Source organism: Dendrobates tinctorius, unplaced genomic scaffold (genome assembly GCF_039654945.1).
Source record: "Dendrobates tinctorius isolate UK_male_01 unplaced genomic scaffold, ASM3965494v1 ptg000272l, whole genome shotgun sequence".
NCBI lineage: Eukaryota > Metazoa > Chordata > Amphibia > Anura > Dendrobatidae > Dendrobates > Dendrobates tinctorius.
Window position 1 is genome coordinate 342,230 of NW_027361939.1, and position 22,462 is coordinate 364,691.

At 44.9% G+C, this 22,462-nt stretch overlaps 1 protein-coding gene across 2 annotated transcripts in view; it reads left to right on the top strand.

The window, feature by feature from the left end:
- The window catches only part of SLC23A2 (solute carrier family 23 member 2), a 163,382-nt gene that overhangs the window by 40,216 nt on the left and 100,704 nt on the right, over positions 1-22,462 (top strand). For both annotated transcript variants that reach the window (XM_073559495.1, XM_073559496.1), the window contains exon 2: positions 11,657-11,934. In XM_073559495.1, coding sequence (XP_073415596.1) covers positions 11,830-11,934 — 105 coding nt within the window. In that variant the 5' untranslated portion in view covers positions 11,657-11,829. The remainder of the gene's footprint in view (positions 1-11,656; positions 11,935-22,462) is intronic.

Here is a 22,462-nt window from a genome sequence, read left to right on the forward strand (position 1 = left end):
GGACTCCTACTTTTCCTTCTTGCTGTGTCAACTTTTGGCTGTGATTAGAAAAACTGCTTCAAACTGCAATTTTGATTCCAGCTGAAGGGAGGTTTTGAAAAGTGGCCATTGACCTGCTACTTTACCCAACACACCCATTTGTTGAGGGGTGTTGTTGTTGTGGTTGTTGTTGTTGTGTTTTTTTTTTTTTTTTTTTTTTTTACCATTCTAGATCCATTGAGATACCCTTTTTTAAAAAAGGGTTGTCTGGTGCAAACAACTTGTCATTTCCAGGACAGGTGTTAACTTATTGATCGGTTGAGGTCTGGAGCCTGGAAGAAATCATTAACATAAAGTCCCCTTTACATTCAGCGATGCACCAGTGATCCCGACGACTATATGACCCGGTCAGGATCGCTGGTGCATCGGTAAATGGTCGCTAGTGATCTGCCAAACAGGCAGATCTCACAGCGATGCAGCAGCGGTCGCTACTTGCCTTTCAGACGCGGCGATGATGACATCCTCCCGCCCGCGTGTCGCTCGTCAGCGCCAGCAGGAAGCCCAGCAGGAAGCAGCCGAAGAGAAATGGACGTGGACGATCTCTCGCGATCAGCGATAGCCAGCGGGGGAGCCGGTCGGAGGTAAGTATCACATGTAGCGATATCGCTAGCAATATCACTGCTGCGTCACAAAATCGGTGACGCTTTAGCGATATTGCTAGAGATATCACTATGTGTAAAGCCCCCTTAAGATTATACATTTCTCAGTGGCTACACCCACAGCTATGAGGCATACAGGTAAGACTGGTTTAACCATTCAGTTATTTGCTTCTACCTACTTTAGCTAAGCTCCTGTTGGCTTTAGCTTTGCAGGGTGTTGGCATTGCTTTAGGTTGCCATTTTTTTAATACTTTTCTCGAGGCTGGTTCACGACTGATCTTGGCTGTAACTCCATATGCGTCAAGAACCCGTTCCTCATAGAAAGTCCAGATACTAACCTCCCAGTTCCAAAATGATGGCTGAATGTCTGTTTCAGTGGTTACAGGGTTAATAAGTGGAATTTTCAAGTATTTAGAATATATTGAGGATCACAATGGAACCTCATACTTGGCCAATCCACAACATGTATGAACACTTGAGTTCTGACATAGGTATAAAGTAGGATTAAGGTCATTCTTTTGTGCGATTAGGTGAAAGTATGAGGCTCAGGTAACGCCCTGCGTCTTGTACATCCCCGATCACCTTATAGAAGATCCTGTCTCACGCTTCTAGTCTCGCATTACTCGTCCTGAAGAACGGAGACTAATTTATAAAGGTTATTTTTCTATGTTCCCTGGAGACTGTGACAGTGATCTATAACATAGTAATGATGCAATGATTGCAGCAATAGTGAATCATTCCTGAGGAATCGGTGACTTAAATCGATATCCTGCCCCCTTAGTAGCGTCAGTTCTGCTGGGGTTAATACATTACCAGTGCACATCATTTAGGGTGAGGCTGGTTATAGCCACATTAATTACAATACTTATGTCATTACGTCCAAGCCTGGGTTTCAGAGAATTAATTAATTTATGGTTAGTGGTTAAAACCAGGATAGCAGCCTTTAGGGTACGTCCACACGGAGAGGAAATGCTACAGATTTTCCGTCCACAGTGGAATACAGTTTGGATTATATTCTTGCAAGTCTCATCTGCATGTTGCAATGAAAAAACTGTTTTTCAATTGACACGTGGTGACAAAGCAAAGAGTGAGAATCAGTACGTGAGCAAGGTTAGGGAAGGAGCGAAACGTTGGCTGTATTGGATACTCATGATAATCTTCCAATAACCAATCTTCTTGAATTGCAAATTGTGCTTTCATACTACAGCAGTGGCCCCGAACTTTTCTGACCTTGAGAGCTACATCCAGCACTGAGAGGGTCGCGCGCCACAGTTAGCTCCCACCCCCCTTCAAAGTAGTGTCAACCAAAGCCCCCATTACAGGTATAATGATAACCAAAGCTTTTCCACATAAATCACTCCAAAGCAGTAGCCTGAGATCCAGGGTTTCCCACAATACCCTGTTGTGAGTTCATTCTCTGGTTCACAAGTTGTGAGTTCTCCTTCCAGACTCCCTCTGGTGGTAACAGGAGGTAGTGAGGCTGATTTGATCGGTGGAGATCTGCCACCTGAGAATGAGGATGACGATTGGACCTCAGGAGTCTCAGATTGGATTTAAGACAGCCGACGCCCTATTCAGTTGCTGGTGATTCTGTCTGGCTTGTCAGCTCTTGGTTTTCAGCTCTGTTCCAGTCATCTAAAGCTGAGATTTTCTGCTAATGTTCACACTTGATTTTGTTGCTCTATTCAGTTTTTTTGCGTGGTCAGCCAGCCACTCTTATTTATCAGTATTTTGCCAGTTTGCTTTTTGTTCCTTACTGGTTTGGCCTCTTTTTGCTCTGTCTCAGAATATTTCAGAGTGCTGATATAGTGGGAGAAGTCAAGTGACTTCAGGGTTAATTTTGCTATCAGAAATGTTGTAAATTATTTTTGTAGGGTTTTTGGCAGATTGCAGACAGTGTTTGCTCAGACTATTTTCCTGCCTGTTTGTGCTTTCATCTTGTTTCACCGTCAATACATGTGTGGGCTATCTATTCCTTTGGGGTCTGCTCTGGGGCAGTTAGTTTTCCCCTTTTCATGCTTCAGGCTTATTTAGTCCTCCGGCTGTGACGAAGCGTCTAGGAACATCGTAGGTACGCTCCACGGCTGCTGCTAGTTGTGTGGTTAGGATCAGGGATCTGCAATCTGCATAGTTACCAACCTCTCTGGTTTTCTGTGACTTAGCTTGTTTTGCTTTTTTCTCCTCGGTGACCCATTCATAACAATACCCCCATTCAGTATTCTCCCATCAAGGACTCCCAACACAGTCACATCCAGCTTTAAGCACCTCCTCAAACAGGTAGTACCATCCTCCAGCGTACTGTACCTAAAACATCTCTAAACCCTTAAGACCAGTTAATGTGAATCCACATCTGCTCTTCTCTGCAGGGCTACTCACTATTTGCCATTTTGAAATGTGCTCTTCATACCTGTTTGCTAGACCTGGACCTAATGCACCAAGCTGGCAGACAGTCACGAGCCCTGTTCTACGTATTTTAAATCCAGGAAATCCTATTTTCCTCTAAGCCCTTTCCAGTGTAGGGAGGTGACTATCCGTATGGAATACGGTGGCATGTGGAAGTGTGGGCACCCCTCGTCAAAACTACTGTTATTGTGAACTGTTAATTTGAAGATATAATTATCTCTATAAGACCTAAACTTAAAGGTGACACAGTTCCTTTGTATGATAGCACCCCCTCCCCCCACAATTTTTTTTTTTTTTCATCATTTACATTTTAAAAATTACCAAAAGCAAAATGGACTGAGGCAAACGTTTGGGCACCCTGCATGGTTAGTACCTAGTAGCACCCCCATTTTTTGAAAGTTTCACAGCTTGTAAACTTTTTGTAGCCAGACAAGAATCTTTCAATTCTTGTTTGAGGGGTTTTCATCCATTCTTCCTTGGAAAATTCATCTAGTTCTGTGCGATTATTTGGTCGTCTTGGATGCACTGCTATTTTTGAGGTCTAGCCACAGATTTTCAAGAATCAGGTCAGGGGACTGTGAGGGCCATTGTACAACCTTTAGCTTGTGCCTCTCGAGGTGGTCTATTGTGGATGTCGACGAGTGTTTAGGATGATTATTCTTGATGAGTGTGCTTTGCTATAGTGTTATCCGAGTATCTTGGACGTTCTCGAGTAATATGTTCGAGTCCCCCTGCATGATTCACAGCTTTTGGGGAGTGGCAACAAATGCAGCCGCAGGGAATCAATCATGTTACTCGAGCATGCCCAAGATACTCAGTTAACCTCTAAGCATGCTCTCTCATCACTAATCATTATCCATTTGTAGAAGCCATCCTCTTTTCAACTTCAGCTATTTTACAGACAGTGGTATGTCTGCATCAAGAATTTGTTTAAATTTCATTGAATCCATTCTTCCCTCTACCCGTGAAATGTTTACCACACCATTAGCTGCAACACAACCGCAAAGCATGATTGATCCACCCCATGCTTAAAGGGAACCTGTCACCAGGCTTGGCCGATCTGAGATGTGGCCACCGCCTTTCAGGGCTTACAGTTAGGTTCATATATATTTGGACAGGCAACATTTTTCTAATTTTGGTTATAGACATTACCACAATGAATTTTAAACAAAACAATTCAGATGCAGTTGAAGTTCAGACTTTCAGCTTTCATTTGAGGGTATCCACATTAAAATTGGATGAAGGGTTTAGGAGTTTCAGCTCGTTAACATGTGCCACCCTGTTTTTAAAGGGACCAAAAGTAATGGACAGATTAAATAATTGTAAATAAAATGTTCTTTTCTAGTACTTGGTTGAAAACCCTTTGTTGGCAATGACTGCCTGAAGTCTTGAACTCATGGACATCACCAGACGCTGTTTCCTCCTTTTTGATGCTCTGCCAGGCCTTCACTGCGGTGGTTTTCAGTTGCTGTTTGTTTGTGGGCCTTTCTGTCTGAAGTTTAGTCTTTAACAAGTGAAATGCATGCTCAATTGGGTTGAGATCAGGTGACTGACTTGGCCATTCAAGGATATTCCACTTCTTTGATTTAATAAACTCCTGGGTTGCTTTGGCTTTATGTTTTGGGTGATTGTCCATCTGTAGTATGAAACGACGGCCAATCAGTTTGGCTGCATTTGGCTGGATCTGAGCACACAGTATGGCTCTGAATACCTCAGAATTCATTCGGCTGCTTCTGTCCTGTGTCACATCATCAATAAACACTAGTGACCCAGTGTTACTGGCAGCCATGCATGCCCAAGCCATCACACTGCCTCCGCCATGTTTTACAGATGATGTGGTATGCTTTGGATGATGAGCTGTACCACGCCTTCGCCATACTTTTCTCTTTCCATCATTCTGGTAGAGGTTGATCTTGGTTTCATCTGTCCAAAGAACGTTCTCCCAGAACTGTGCTGGCTTTTTTAGATGTTTTTTTAGCAAAGTCCAGTCTAGCCTTTTGATTCTTGATGCTTATGAGTGGTTTGCACCGTGCAGTGAACCCTCTGTATTTACTTTCATGCAGTCTCCTCTTTATGGTAGATTTGGATATTGATACGCCTACCTCCTGGAGAGTGTTGTTCACTTGGTTGGCTGTTGTGAAGGGGTTTCTCTTCACCATGGAGACTATTCTGCGATCCTCCACCACTGTTGTCTTCCGTGGGCGCCCAGGTCTTTTTGCATTGATGTGTTCACCAGTGCTTTCTTTCTTTCTCAGGATGTACCAAACTGTAGATTTTGCCACTCCTAATGTTGTAGCAATTTCTCGGATGGGTTTTTTCTGTTTTTGCAGCTTAAGGATGGCTTGTGTCACCTGCATGGAGAGCTCCTTTGACTGCATGTTTCCTTCACAGCAAAACCTTCCAAATGCAAGCACCACACCTCAAATCAACTCCAGGCCTTTTATCTGCTTAATTGAGAATGACATAATGAAGGGATTGCCCACACCTGTCCATGAAATAGCCTTGGAGTCAATTGTCCAATTACTTTTGGTCCCTTTAAAAACAGGGTGGCACATATTAAGTAGCTGAAACTCCTAAAAGCTTCATCCAATTTTAATGTGGATACCCTCAAATGAAAGCTGAAAGTCTGAACTTCAACTGCATCTGAATTGTTTTGTTTAAAATTCATGTGGTAATGTCTAGAACCAAAATTAGAAAAATGTTGTCTCTGTCCAAATATATATGGACCTAACTGTATCTACAGCATTCTATACTGTGGGGCGGTGCGGTCCGAGGGGTGTCGCTGGTCTTGATCCGGCACCTTCCATCTTCTTGCGATGCTGTCTTCTTGGTCCGACGATTCCCATGTTGATGCGATGCTGTCCTCCTTCTTGCTTCGTGTGAGTGACGCGTCCCTCCCGAGCGGGCGTATTAATCTGCCCTGTTGAGGGAAAGGTACTGCAGTGTGCAGGTGCTGGGCCTCTCTGACCTTTCCCAGCGCCTGCGCACTGCAGTACTTTGCCCTCAACACGGTAGATAAGTACGCCTACGCAGGAGCGCAATGCTGAGCAGACTGTGTGGACAATGCAGGGACGTGTCATTCACAAGAAGGACGGCATCGCAGCAACATGGGAGTCGCCGGACCAAGAAGAGCAACACCCCTCGGACCTTACCGGTTGGGTGCCAATTATACAGCATTATAGGATGTTGTATATCAGCCCCGAAAGGTGGTGGCTGTAACTCGTATCGGCCAAACCTGGTGACAGGTTCCCTTTTAAAGGTTGTCGAGATTTTTTTTTCCACACATACCTTTTTGATCATTGTGGCCATTGAGTTTTATTTTAAACTCATCGGTCTACAGGGCTTGTTTCCAAGATGTATCAGGCTTGTTTAGATGTTCCTTTGCACTATTCTGGCACTAAATTTTATGGTGAGGATGCACAAGAAGTTTTCTTCTGATGAATTTTATTTATTTTTTGTTTTTCATGAAGGTCATTGCAGTGAAATGTGTGTGTGTGTATATGTATGTGTGTGTGTGTATATATATATATATATATATATATATATATATATATATAATCTGCAGTAATTAACATTTGTCTTAGACTGCAGCTCTCCACACAGACCTCATGTTATCCTGAAAAGGCAGACTCGGATCTCGGCTGGGGCCTTTCCTGAGAACTTCACAGTGGTAACATTTCACACCTCTTAGTGTCTTTGAAGAAGAGATGCTAATTAGAGAATGACACTATATTATAATAATGATAATCTTTATATAGCGCCAACATATTCCGCAGCGCTTTACGGTTTAACAGTTTCAAAACACAAGTCATAAGTAACGTTAACCATACAATAATTAAAGCAAAATAAGACAACCCTGCTCGTGAGAGCTTACAATCTACAATGAGGTGGGGGAGATACAAAGTACAGGTGTGTATTTACAATGGTGTATTTACAATGATGGTCCAGCCATCTTGAGGGAGTGAGGATTGGATGGAGATAGTGAATGGGCTACACATGCACACTTACACATATAATGATTTTGATTAGTGAACGTGATAGGCCGCTTTGAACAAATGTGTCTTGAGGGAGCGCCTGATGCTATGCAAATTGTGGATAGTCCTAATTTCTTGGGGTAGAGCATTCCAGAGGATTGGCGCAGCACGTGAGAAGTCTTGGAGTCGGGAGTGGGAGGTACGGATTAGTGCAGGGGTTAGTCGAAAGTCGTTTGCAGAGCGCAGCGGTTGGTTAGGCCGATAGACAGAAATGAGGGAGGAGATGTAGGGGGGTGCTGCACTGTGGAGAGCTTTGTGTGTGAGAACAAGTACTTTGAATTGGATCCTATAATGAATGGGCAGCGAATGTAAGGACTGGCAAAGAGCTGACGTGTCCAAGTACCGATTAGCCTGATAGATGACCCTGGCTGCTGCATTAAGTATGGACTGTAGAGGGCATAGTCGAGTAACGGGGAGGCCAATTAATAGAGCGTTGCAGAAATCCAGGCGGGAGTGGATCAATGCTACAGGGAGGGTTTTTGTTTCCACGGTGAGAAAAGGGCGGATTGTAGAGATGTTCTTTAGGTGTAAGGGGCAAGAGTGTGTAAGAGATTGTATATGGGATGTGAAGGAGAGATTGGTGTCTAACATAACACCCAGACAGCGTGCCTGCTGCCGGAGTGTTGTTGTGGTGCCACCCACGGAGAAGGCAATGTCAGATTTAGGGAGGTTAGTAGATGGCGGGTGCAGAAGAAGTTCAGTTTTGGAGAGGTTGAGTTTCAGATAGAGAGTGGACATGATGCGGACAGACAGTCACTGGTGTTCTGTAGTACAGTGGGGGTAAGGTCGGGGAATGACGTGTATAGTTGTGTGTCATCAGCATAAAGATGGTACTGAAAGCCAAATCTGCTGATGGTCTGTCCAGATGGGGCTGTGTAGAGAGAGGAGAGAAGGGGGCCAAGAACTGAGCCCTGAGGTACCCCGACAGCGAGAGGAAGAGATGACGTGGAGCCAGAGAACAAAACACTGAAGGAGCGGTCAGAAAGATAGAAAGAGAACCAGGAGAGAGCAGGGTCCTTAATGCCAAATTACTGGAGCCTAGAGAGTAGGAGATGGTGGTCAACAGTGTCGAAAGCTGCAGATGGGTCGAGAAGAATGAGCAGAGATTGGTCACCATTACGATTTGCTGTCAGAAGGTCATTGGTCACTTTGAGTGCAGTTTCAGTTGAATGTAGGGGGTGGAAGCTGGACTGTGAAGGGAGTGAGTGGAGAGGTAACGGGTAAGACTGGAGTAAACTAGGCGCTTCAAAATTTAGAGATGAAGGGGAGATTGGAGACTGGTCTGTAATTGTTTGTGCAGGATGGGTTGAAAGCGGGTTTCTTTAGTAATGGATTAACGATGGCGTGTTTGAAGGAGGATGGGAAAATGCCCGAGGAGAGGGAGAGATTAAAGATTGCAGTTAGGTGAGTTGTGACGACTGGAGAGAGAGACTGGAGGAGATGTGAGGGAATGGGGTCGGTAGTGCATGTGGTCGGAAGAGAGGAGTTTGGAGACTTCTGTGATGGGATCAAATGTGGAGAGTGAGCCAGGGGAGATGCAGGAAGGGATGGGAGTCACAGTACTTGGTGGTTGGGAGCAGATTTCCTGACGGATATTATCTATTTTTTCTGTAAAGTGGGCGGCCAGGTCATCAGCACAAATGGCTGTGATAGGGGCTTGTGCTTTTGGCCTGAGGAGGGAGTCAAAGGTGTCAAAAAGTTTCTTGGGGTTGTTGGCTAGTGAGGAGAGCAGGGTGGTGAAGGAGGTCTGTTTGGCGAGGTGAAGGGCAGCATTATAGGTTCTTAACATTTGAAGTGGATGAAGTGTTCTGGTGTACGGGTTTTTCTCCATAGGCGTTCAGCACTCCTAGAGCATCGCTGGAGAAGTTGAGTTTGCGATGTGAGCCAGGGCTGTTTAACTCTGTGCTTGGAGGTGTTGAGAGTGAGGGGAGCTACTCGGTCAAGGGTGCTTCTAAGAGTGTTGTTGTAGTGATGAACAGCCAGATCAGGACAGGAAAAAGAGGAGATTGCGGACAGTTACGAGTGTAGAGTCTGAAAGTGTCTGAGGGTTAATGGCTTGTAGATTTCTGACTGTGTGGTAGGTAGGAGTGAGCTGGGATGGGCGAGGATTTGTGAGTGTGAAGGAGAGAATGTTGTGGTCAGAGAGTGGAAGCGGTGAGTTGTTTAGGTGGGAGATTGAACAGAGCCGGACAAAGACCAGATCATGGGTGTTGCCGTCCTTGTGTGTCTGAGGTTGAAAGCTGCAAGAAGCCTAGAGAGGTGGTTAGTGATAGAAGCTGGGATGCAGATGTGGAAATAGGGCTGTTAATGGGGATGTTGAAGTCTCCCAGGATAAGAGTTGGCAGCTCTGAGGACGTGAAGTGCGGCAGCTAGGCTGAAAAGTGGTCAAGGAAGTGGGTGGGTGAGCCTGGGGACTGGTGTATGACTGCTACTCTGAGGGAGAGGGAACAGAAGAGCCTGATGGTGTGGACCTCAAAAGAAGGGAATATGAGTGATGGAACTGGGGGGATGACATGGAAAGTGCATTGTGGGGACAGGAGTATGCCGACTCCACCACCATGTCTGTTTGAGGGTCTCGGGGAATGAGAGAATTGTAAGCCACCGTAGGAAATGGCAGCAGGCGAGACAGTGTCAGAATCCTGAATCTAGGTTTCAGTGAGGGCCAACAGATTAAGAGAGATGTTCAGAAAATAGTTGTGCAGGAAAGGAAGCTTGTTTCAGACAGACCATGGATTCCAGAGGGCACAATTAAAGGATGGAGATGAGGGAGTGCAAGTAATATTAATAAGATTATTATGGTTTCAATATGAGGTAGGGTTGAGGTTGGGGGATGGTGGACCAGGGTTGGGGGCGATGTCCCCTGAAATCATTAGGTGTAGGAAGATAAAGAGCAAATAGTTGTTGGAATTGTAAGTAGTTTTTTTTCTGCCTTGTGTTTGGGCAAGATGGGCTGAGGTTTCTCAGGAAGGTGAGGAGTGCATGAGAGCTGTACATGGGAGAGGGGAGTATAGAGGGGTTGATGTGTATGAGTTGTGATGGAGGGGGGATGAGGTGGTGAATGTGGATAGCAAGGGAACACAGGAGGATACAAATAAAGCAAATGGTTAAAGGGGAGAGCAAAGTGTGGGTTACCTGACTCCTGCCCTGATTAACTGTCGTTTTCTTGATGCTTAGCTTCTGTGATGTTTTGCTTATGGGATGCTTGCGTGCTGCACCCCACACTGCGTCTGCACCCTACACTGCATGCTTCCCCTTACTATATCTGAGAGGTTACACAAGAGTTTAAGAGCAAAAAATAATGTATTCATTGGTAAAATAGCCATGGTCCAGTCACAAACCAGCAATTAGAATATTAACATGAGAGGCTGGTCTAGAAATTGGATTCCTGAGTCACATTTATAAATTAGACACACAAAGAAAACTGTTCACAGTGACAGGCAACCTAGCTGTTGTGCTCCATTTCATATTTCCCCCTCCCTCGGGGACAGAGGATTAGACTGCAAAGTTCAATATTTCAGTAAGTTTTCTCCTTTTTATTTTATCGCTATTTCGCATATTTGTATGTCACGTTTTATTTCCATTTTTATATCCTTTTTTATTAAATCTTAAAACTTTAAGTCTAAATCTTGTTGCTCTAAAGAATCCATAGCCTTAGAGTAGGTGCTCCTGGTGATTGGCACATAGTATTAGTACTATTTCCGGGACTCATCGCCTGTGTGTTCGGTGAGTGGCGGCAGCGTGTATGAAGCGGGGTGTATGGTCTGTCAGGGTGTGATTTATGCTCTCACTGCAGCATAGAACAGAGGTTGAATGCTGGACTGAATGAGAGGAGATAGATTAACCCTTGCAGGCGCAACCCCAAATCACATGCTGAGTAGTAGGTACGTGACAATTGGTGGCAGCGGTGAGATATTCGAATATATCCTCCCTGGTAATTCGTGACAGTCATATTTGTGCAGTTGTCTGTTCTTCTGTTCAATGTACCACAACTCCAGTGTCTGATAAATCTTTCTGAATGTCTTATCCTGCGAGCAGCTCAATGAAAAGTAATTTTGACCAGGAGTGCCCAGACTTGCTGTAGACTCATCTAGGAGTTTGCTGGAATCTCTAAAACAGACTTTTGCTTTTTTTTTCCTGTCCTGTGCGGACATGCAGTTATTAACGTTACACCATGTATCCTAAATATTAAGTAATTGCTACATATATTGACTGTCCATTACTGTGACTGGTGGCCATGTTCCCAAGGGACTTTTCAGGATATATTGGCAGTGGACATTGTGTGCAAACATACTGGAATAGTTTCTGTAAGATGGAGAATTGTAGCCTGCTGGCGAAAGTGATGAAGACTGACTTTTGTGGAGAACCACAAGGGTGCAAATTTCCGAATTGTCGGTTGGGTGTCTATAAATTAGCTTGGTATGTGTGGTGACTCTTCCTGTAAATCCTTTGACCCATTCTACATGGTGCTTTTGGGTTACCTAACACATCTCTTGCAGTCCTGAAAATATGCTGCCTTTTTCCCTTCTAGTAGTACAAAACCAGCTTTTAACTTTCTCTCATTTGTTTTATTCGTCCATCCAGGTATCTTTGAAGACCGTCCACGCTGTTCTTGTCAGTCCGGATGCTTAGGGAGGCAGACGCACCTTTCTGATCCCTGAGACCACATTCCCTTAACACAAGAACACTGTATTGTTGGAAACTTCCCTTGAGCCAGGCGTAGCCGAGGCAAGACAGAAGTGGACACTGCTCCAGCGATGGGCATTGGTCGTAATCCCTCATCTAAGGCGATGGAATCCACAAACTCAACCGACGGGAAGTATGAGGAGGAACCAAAACACACAACCTTCTTCACTCTACCGGTAAGGGTGATGGGTAGACATTGTCTTTTGCTATTTTCCTAACATTGTTTGCCATAAGTATGGAATTGAGTTCATGGACTAGTGTGCAACTGTTGGCTAGCCTAGGACTTAGCAGGGTGTTCTCAAGTATGAAAATGGTGTCTTATCCAAAGGATAAGGGGTAACTTTCCTATTGCTGGGATTCTGACTTCAATGGCCCCCACCGATCCCAAGAACTGGCACTTTAAAGAGCTCTGGCTGAATGGAGCAGATGTTGAGCATGTGCTGTGCCTTTCCATTTATTCTAATAGAAGCGCCAAACATCAGCTGAGCTCTCCACTCGGCAATCTCCAGCACTCCCATTAAGAATGAATGGAGAGGTAGTGCACATGATCGACCTCCACTCTGTCCAACCTCTGTTCTTGGGATCAGTGGGGGCCATAGGGGTCAGACCCCCAGCGTTCAGAAAGTTATCTCCTATGGATAGGGGATACTTTTTTTTTTTTTTTTTTTAACTCCGAACTCCCCTTTTAAGTTGTTAATTATGGCTCGTATAATGACACCCAATATGATGGGAAATGTTTTGTTTGTCCCAGCCCCCCCCCACCGCCCTCTGCCAAACCTCTGGAGTCAGTAATTTTCCATTTGTCTTTCTACAGAAAACCAGTCTTGCTCTTGTATTGCATTTAAGCCATTATACAACTGGATTTTTTTTTTTTTTTTTTTTCAAAAGATTTATTTTAGTGAGCATTCAGTCTGCAATTTCTAGCTATAAATGGGCTGTAATCTTGCCAGCTCCTCCTGTATTTTGGATTAAGAGCTACTGTTGCTCTTTTACAACTCCAGTTAGAGGCTTATAGATTTATGGCGGTGACTCTCCCCATTGTAAAATTTCCATAAAGCAGGCTAGCATGGGATTACCAGTCTTCAGTTTACGTTGTCAGTGACTGTGCCTTTTTCGTGAGATGTCAGTGCTGGGCCATACAATGGAAGCCTGCTCTGTGTCTGAGCTACGAGAGCCATATTATCGATTCAAAGTCAAACTGGGGTTTCTCACTAAATCCATAAGAATCTGAAGAATGAAATGTTGACATGGAGCGGTGTATGGTGTATTGCGAGCGCTCATGGTAATTCTGCCCCGTAAGTTTTGCTGCACAAGGTACCTGCTCTTCTCTACATTCCTCAGAGCCGTGACTACGATCCGCGGTGCAGTTACATTGTCCTCCTTGTTAGGACGTGAGCCATGCAGATTTTCCCAGTTGTCCCCTCTTCTAGATCAGGAGGAGGATTACGCGTGAGTAGGATTTGCTCATATTATTTTTTTTTTTTTTTATAATTCTTTATTTAAAGACTCACAACGAAATCCAGGATAACATAATAATTGAAACCAGACAAGTAGACGAATACAAGCAATACAACTTAACTCCCGACCAAGACAATCGTCCACGAATCCTTAACAAACGGGGACCTGGTAGTAGAGGTCAATGACCCAATTCGAAGGGTCTTTCATTTTTTAACTTTTAGTAAACAGTATAGGAAAGAAAAAACAGAACAGAGGAAGAAGGAGAGCAGTTGAAGCGAAAAAAGAGAGTGGGGGGAAATAAGTAACGGAGCCAAGAGAGGCATAAAAACGAGAGGGTAAGGGAAGGAGTACTCACCCAACCAAGTCCACCACTCAGCTTGATGTTTTCAGTTAACCTCAGGGGGGTTTGCCTCCAGCATTAGATCTCAATACTCACTAGAGCTTTGAAAATCCATCCATCCAAGCTAAGTAGCCCAAAACTTTGTGTACGATTCATGTATGGATGAGGTGAGGTCCTTCATATACATAACTTCATTGACTTTTGCAGTCCACTGAGTTATGGTTGGAGGATTCGCTCACTTCCTAATCTGTGCCTTGCTGGTGACAATCTGATGATGCCCGCGCTTTCTAAGATTATAGTCTTATCGGAAATTGTTCTTTATCTGCGGTTTCTCAATGTTCATAAACTCATCGGCCCGCATTCACCTGCCGGCCAATGAAGGTTCGCTTTCTCTTCATTGCGAGGTCGAAATACCTTGGATCTGATAAGGCGTAGTTTATTACTCGGATGTGTTACGGTTTTTCTTTTGATGTTCGGAATGTCTTGTTGAAGAGGAGCTTTGGATTTTTTTTTTTCCCTAGGAAGTGAATCTTGTCTATTAAGTACTTGTTATGAGTGTATATGAACTGTAGCGCCGTGTAGCAATCGTAAAACTCAATATTGACCCTTTTAGTCTTGCCGCATGACTTTGGATAAAAGCCAAACCAGAATCCCTTTTTGCAGACTTGTGTTTTGGGGTGGTGCCCCTGCTCGGTGCAAAGCATGACATCTGATTTGGCTGTATGAGCAGCTTCTGACTGGGATTCCAAGGGGTACAGTTTCTCCATAGAGAAGCGTCAATATTATGGTCACTGCTTAAGTGGAAGATGTAGGCAGAGAAAGTCTACCTATTTGTTTCATATATTTGATCCACCGCCAGAAGAACCAAATCACTTTAAAGGGGGTTTTCTCAAGTTTTGAATCGATAATCTTGAACTTCCTGATCGCAAGGTATCTAGCTGCGAGGACCTCCACTGGTCTATTAACCTGGGCTGTTAAGAGCCCAGGTTATCTGGATTAATGGGAGTTCCAGGAGTTGGACACCCCGCAGTTGGGATGTTAGAGGTTTTCTTACGTTTGGAAGTTATACTCTACCCTTTTAACCTGCATATTGATGTTTCCCAACACATTAAATTTTTCCCAAGACCTAGTTATCTAAAATAACTTCCTTGTCCCACGCCAGTCTGTTTACCGGCTCTAGGGATGTCATGCCAGTATGACGTGACCATTTTCGTCTGTTTGATGACCTTTGCTGACACAGTGGGGTGTAAACGCATCACTGCTGCAGCCAATCATTAGCTGCAGCTGATCGATGTCGCCACGCCAAAGCGGAAGGCAGATAACGACTAGGAGGAATCGAGAAACTTTGGCACAGGTGCCATGGTGTGTTGGTAAGGTAACACAAAACACTCCTTTTTATTGATTGGCCATTCTTATTAATTGTGCTTGGATAACACTTTTAAAGGAAAACTTGGCTGTCACTGAAACCCTTTTGTCCCTTTGTCTATTTTTGTCTTTGAAAGTGTTGAAATTGTATGTATTCCATCATATGTTTGCTTCCCTGTGAACTCGTGTATAATTACACTACCAGATTTACCCTGAGGGTAAATGGACCCCGCTTAAGGGATTATGTGACTAAAACTTGACTTTTGTTGTTATTTAATTAATATGGGCAAACAAGAAGTAATGTACAGTTAAAGGCAATCGGCATGGTGGCTTCAGGCTGGTCTGCTGGCCTAGGAAAATCTGCCACGCCAAGTATGTGAAAATCTGCCAACTGTGACGCCAAGTATATGAAGCTTCGGGGGTTTTGGCTTAAATCTATGTAGAGAAATTTTGTTCAAATTTTTTTATTTTATTTTTTTTTTTAAACTTTTATTTTTTAATTTGCCAAATATTTCAGTTTGCCCCGTTCCCCCAGGATTCTCTGCACGGAGCGGGGTGTACCTACGTCCCTTATGTCTGTGTATAGAGATGCATAGCCTCATTGGGTCAATGATGATGATAATAATAGTAATCTTTTTATATAGCGCTAACCTATTCCACAGCGCTTTACAGTTTGCACACATTATCATCTAAATTCCCTATCAGTATGTCTTTGGAATGTGGGAGGAAACTCGCGCAAACACAGGGAGAACATACAAACTCCTTGCAGATGTTGTCTGGACGAAACCCACGCAAACACGGGGAGAACATACAAACTCCTTGCAGATGTTGTCCTTGGTGGGATTCGAACCCAGGACTCCAGCGCTGCAAGGCTGCAGTGCTATCCACTGAGCCACCGTGCTGCCCTAGTGATGTCCTGAAGCCTCAGACAGGCTCTCCCAGCCGGCAGTCATCGGGACGACTTCACCTTTCTCCCTTTCCGGCTGCGGAGCCGGATTCTTGAGGGTACCATTTCTCCGAATGATGCGCTAGATCTCACTGTATGAAGGTGCTGGATTTGTCATTAATTTGTTTTGTTAGATGCTGCTGATTAAAGGTTATCTGTGTCCGCACGCAACATGGAGCGCTGATATTTAAAATCTTTTTTTTTTTTTTTTTTCCACCCTTTTTTTTTGTAGAAGTCTTTAATTATCTACTGCATGCCCCAGATCTGCCGCTTTTATCCAACTGTCTGGTTACCATGGAAACCTGCTCCTTGCCGCTCATTAGAGTAGCATTCTTGCTGGTTTGGGGAGAATATCGCACACTCCTCCGTCCTCGTCTCATCCCGTACCCTTATGTCCCAAACTGACAACACACGGGTATGCTGAGCGCTGCCGTGCTCGCGGTGAGTGTCGTTACCGGCAGCAACGGCTGTTACTGGAGTGCGGCCCTTCTGCACTGTTATGTATACACTAAGCGTATGGATGTCTGTCTTACGCACACAGTATAAATATAATGCATACATTACACTGTGCGTAAAATACACATACGGTGCATACGCTTAGTGTATACAGAACATGAGTCACCGCACATAATACTGTAGAAGGGCTGCACTCCAGTAAAAGGGTGTGTGTGTGTGTGTGTATATATATATAGAGAGAGAGATAGATAGATATGGATTGCACTGTAATAGTGATTTATATACTTAGTGAGTGTTACTCTCCATGGCCAGTGACCATATGCATTGGAAAGCCTCAGGTCTTTATAATGAGGGTATTGGGGAGGCTAGAACATGTGCCTGTACCATCCTGACCCAAGCACTCCAAAGCATGGAGCAGTTTTCGGATGCCTGTGATATGATGGGTCGCCTCCTAGGTCGGGCCCCTGCCATCAAGTGCGCAAATGGGTAATGGCGGATGTGATATATAAAGAATGACCTCTCCTCCGGAAAGATTTTGACCCCTATGGAGAGGAGCTGTTGGTGAGACAAAAGCGAATGCTGGCAATCATCTAACAGTGTGTGCACAGGGCTTTTTTTTTTTTTGTTGTTGAGTGGGTCGGCTTCAGTAACTCTTGAAGTACAATATCCGTTTGTATAGTAAAACCACTTGGCTGTTCATATCTTCTGTCTTTTGGGCATTTTTTTTCTGCCTTCGGTTAAAAAGAAAAAAAAATCTGCTTCATCTGATCACCTTTCATGGCTTCAGTTTCTGATTCCTGAAACATTTTAAGAGAAGTGACGTAAGAAAAAAAAAAAAACACCTGCCCAGTGACGTCCTATTGAAATTACTGTGCACAATGTTCATTTTGTGGGGCGCAATGTTCATTTTATGGGGCGCTTGCTCATGGCCACAGGGAACGCTTTAGGGAACGCCTTCAGAAACTCTCCTAAAAAGGAGCTATTGTTTAATCTGTTTCCTCTGAAAAACTTGTCCTTTTTGACAGTCTCAAAAAAACTGTGTGCACATTAAGGCCACGTTCACACGATCAGTATTTGTTCCACTCCTGTTTTTTTGGCTTACAAATACTGAGGTAAAATACTGAACGTGTGAATGTGGCATCAGATGGTCAAAAGTGCTTTTACCACTGAGAACTTATCAAAATGGTAAAACAATCTTCTAGAATAAATCATAAGCATTAATTAAAACATATTAAAGCCACCGGCGTAATAACACTTTGCCATTACAAAAGTATAGAAGACCCCTGAAGGTGTCCTGTGGTATATGGCCCCAATACATTGGTAGCAGATCCTTGAGTTACCGTAAGCTTTTTTTTTTTTGCCATAGTCTGTACAATGTTTTTATCTACAGTAGGTGGAAAGTGTCAAAGTGATACCCGCATAAGTGCTAGGACACAAGAATTTCCAGTAGGATGTTGCTCAGAACATGGGACTGCCGGCTGTTGTCCCTTAGGGCAGGGTTCCCCAACTCCAGTCCTCAAGACCCACCAACAGATCATGTTTTCAGGATTTCCTTAGTATTGCTCAGGTGACAATTGCATCCTGGTGCCATCTTTTCCCCGGGTAAGCGCCACATTAACACTTGGCTGTATACAGATGTTGTGAGTGTTTTACAAGACCAGGCCACCTTCCATCATAGAATCGTAGAATGGTAGAGTTGGAAGGGACCTCCTGTGCCATCTGGTCCAACCCCCAGCTCAAAGCTCAGTGCTCCATCCCATCTGGTCCAACCCCCAGCTCAAAGCTCAGTGCTCCATCCCATGTGGTCCAACCCCCAGCTCAAAGCTCAGTGCTCCATCCCATGTGGTCCAACCCCCAGATCAAGGCTCAGTGCTCCATCCCATCTGGTCCGACCCCCAGATCAAGGCTCAGTGCTCCATCCCATCTGGTCCAACCCCCAGATCAAGGCTCAGTGCTCCATCCCATCTGGTCCAACCCCCAGCTCAAAGCTCAGTGCTCCATCCCATCTGGTCCAACCCCCAGCTCAAAGCTCAGTGCTCCATCCCATCTGGTCCAACCCCCAGCTCAAAGCTCAGTGCTCCATCCCATCTGGTCCAACCCCCAGCTCAAAGCTCAGTGCTCCATCCCATCTGGTCCAACCCCCAGCTCAAAGCTCAGTGCTCCATCCCATCTGGTCCAACCCCCAGCTCAAAGCTCAGTGCTCCATCCCATCTGGCCCAACCCCCAGCTCAAAGCTCAGTGCTCCATCCCATCTGGTCAAACCCCCAGCTCAAAGCTCAGTGCTCCATCCCATCTGGTCCAACCCCCAGCTCAAAGCTCAGTGCTCCATCCCATCTGGTCCAACCCCCAGCTCAAAGCTCAGTGCTCCATCCCATCTGGTCCAACCCCCAGCTCAAAGCTCAGTGCTCCATTCCATCTGGTCCAACCCCCAGCTCAAAGCTCAGTGCTCCATTCCATCTGGTCCAACCCCCAGCTCAAAGCTCAGTGCTCCATCCCATCTGGTCCAACCCCCAGCTCAAAGCTCGGTGCTCCATCCCATCTGGTCCAACCCCCAGCTCAAAGCTCGGTGCTCCATCCCATCTGGTCTAAGCCCCAGCTCAAAGCTCTGTGCTCCATCCCATCTGGTCCAAGCCCCAGCTCAAAGCTCAGTGCTCCATCCCATCTGGTCCAAGCCCCAGCTCAAAGCTCAGTTCTCCATCCCATCTGGTCCAAGCCCCAGCTCAAAGCTCAGTGCTCCATCCCATCTGGTCCAAGCCCCAGCTCAAAGCTCAGTGCTCCATCCCATCTGGTCCAACCCCCAGCTCAAAGCTCAGTGCTCCATCCCATCTGGTCCATCCCCCAGCTCAAAGCTCAGTGCTCCATCCCCCAGCTCAAAGCTCAGTGCTCCATCCCCCAGCTCAAAGCTCAGTGCTCCATCCCCCAGCTCAAAGCTCAGTGCTCCATCCCCCAGCTCAAAGCTCAGTGCTCCAACCCCCAGCTCAAAGCTCAGTGCTCCAACCCCCAGCTCAAAGCTCAGTGCTCCAACCCCCAGCTCAAAGCTCAGTGCTCCAACCCCCAGCTCAAAGCTCAGTGCTCCAACCCCCAGCTCAAAGCTCAGTGCTCCAACCCCCAGCTCAAAGCTCAGTGCTCCATCCCATCTGGTCCAACCCCCAGCTCAAAGCTCAGTGCTCCATGACCCCGGACTGATGCTCGCCTGTACATTGTAAGCGCTCTCGGAGTTGCAAAGGGGTCAGGCTGGTTTATGGCTATACACCCCCCTATATAAAGTAAGCTGCCACACAGTTTTTTTTTCCTTCAGTCACTAAGAACTTTTTCATCAATTTGTGTTGCAGTAGCTCTTGTGTGGGATTGTACAAGACTGGCTAGGCTTTTTTCCACATGTACATTTGTGATCTTTGATTGTATAACGCTGTCATCAGTCCAGAAGTTGTCCTTCCTTACATAATTTTCGATAGGTGCTAACTAGCAATGAGTGTATGTGCCCGGATAAGGTGTTGTCAGAGCATGCTTGGGTCCTAACCAAGTGTCTTCGGCGCTCGAAAAATGTTTGAGTCCCTGCACCTGCGCGTCTCGCTGCTGTTTGACAGCCACAACACATGGAGGGATTTTCTGTTTTGTTAGACGCTCTGCTAACGTCTTATCTGAGTACATTCGCTCATCACTAGGACTAACCAGTGGCGTAACTTGAACCTCATGGGCCCAGATGCAAAATCTCCAACAGGGCCCCAACTATGGCAGGTCTTAAACAAAAATAATCTCTTCAAATTTGCTAAAGAGACTAATTCTCCAGGGCTCTCTGTGATTGCATCCCCTGTACCTATTATAATTGCGCCCCCTGTCCTAACCAGTGCATTCCTGGAAGACCCAACAATGCCGGATATTTGGGGATGTCTTAACCCAAGCCATCAAAATGTGGTCTTTGTTAAAATATCTCCCATCCCTAGGCTAGATTTGCCCAAAAATGTGAGTGTTACCATCCAACAGAAACAAACTGATGTGTTTCTCAGTTTTCATTGTAGCTTCTGTGTTTTTTTTTTTTTTTTTTTTTCCCCTCTGTATCGGGCAGACTGAATTTTTTACTCGTTGACTCTTAACAAGGTATTGGTAAAGAACAGATGAAACTTGGATGAAAAACGCAAGTACACAGTTTGTCTGCCTAGTTTCATCTTTGCTTTCATAGTTCCCTGTAGACTTTAATGGCCGAGTCTAATCCGAGGATGTGTGACTAGCCGTCACCGCCATCTTTTTTTTTTTTTTTTTTTTTTTTTTTAAACTCGTGACCCTCAAGAACGCACGGATCACTTGATGGCTTAATTATCCCATTCATTGACGGCAATGTCACACGGTAACTATCGGACTGTACTGTGAAAAACAAGTTATCGCCTCTCCATATGATGGGTGATCACTTACTGATCGGCGGGTGGGCCGTCTGCTGGGACCCCCACCGTTTGGCAGAACGAGGACTTTTTAGTACCAATAGGAAAAAGGAACATCAGGTCAGTTGGTCATCATCCAATACATTCATTCCATATGGAGCTGCCGGAAGAAGCCAAGCACAGCGATAACATATGTATTGTCTCCATTCTGATGGGAGTAAAGGTTCCCCATTCTGCCGATCAGTGCAGGTCCCAGTAACCGGACCCCCACCGATCAATGGACAACCCCTTTTAATGTCACTTAATTTTATGGCTGATTTGTTGTATATTAGGGTTTTAGAATGAATACTTTGTAATTAAATTTTCTGTAATTTCAAGCTCAAAGCTATGCCCAAGGTCATGTTTTGGATCTGGAATTTTTTTTTTTTTTCCTCCATAGTAGGATATTGTTAAATGACTGTCCCTATCTTGTGAAGAGGAAAGTTCAGCTTTGGCTACAGAGCAGGGTCACCGCTGTTTGCTGTCGTTTGTTGGGTAAGAGTTCACAGGACTTGATTGTAAAACTGAGATAAGGATAAAGTACCTAGGAATCGGGGGCCGCAGAGATGACGTCTTTCGCCAGAAATTCCCGACTGTCTCCTGAAACGCAAAAAAACACCTCTCTTTCCCACCCACCAATACATACTTTAAGTGCCCCATTGCCGTGTTTGCTCCTACTTGGCTCGTTGGGGTGTTTTTGCTGCCCAAGGTTCAGAGCTGTAAACTCCGGACTGTGACGGCATCTGTAACGATCAACATGGCAGCGCTCTTGTGCGTAATCCCTTGACTGCTTTCCATTGAGCAGGAGCGTCCACTGTCTGCCCATATGTGTGTGATGGTTGCTTTTAGTATCTGTGCAGGAGACGCAGCGCCAGTGAAGCGGTTGTGTGATTTCCTACGTGACGGACGTCATCTTGACCTGCTATGGATGTGGCTGCGCATCTGTCCACTATTTGCACCACCGATCTCTGAACAGCAGGGGATCTGAACTTGTTGCGTGTGGGCATGTAATGCAGGTGTTTCTGCTTGGGTTGGAAAAGTTGAGGCTGATGGGTTTTAGGCTGGACCCCCACAATGAGTTTTTGACACTTCATATTTTCGCAGGTTCGTCCAACAAAGTAGTTGAGATTTATAGACCCCTCATACCCATTGTTCTTGAAGTTTTGTGAAATATCAGGATAAAAAAAAAAAACTGTGACACATCAAAAAGAGACAAAAACCTCAGTGTAAAAAAAAAAAAAAGCATTAAAAACACATGTAAGAAAAGGCACTCAAACACAGTGGAAAAACCCACAAGTGACCGAACATACCTAGTAGTAGGTGCAGAAACTCTGAAACATCTAAAACTCGCTGAAGACTCATCCTGGGAACGTAGCCTAAAGGTTTACGTACAATTACATGAACTGTCACGGTTTTGATTTAAAGCTATTATTTAAATGATTTCAATTTTTTTTCATAGCTTTAGGTGAATTCCAGCAGAACGGATGTAACGTTCGCGTGACTTTTCACGGTCGTCAGGCTTAAAATTAGTTTGCATGCAGCCGCTGAAACGTGCAGATGTATTACTGTATGCAGCAGACGTGGGTAACGTGTATGTGGAAGGATGGCAATTTCAGCTTTTTTTGCGTAAAATATTTAATAGTAAACTGGGTAACGGATGCAACATGAAATGGAAGCAGGGTTTCTCCTGCGAAATGAATGAAACCGCGAACATGCTAAGATGT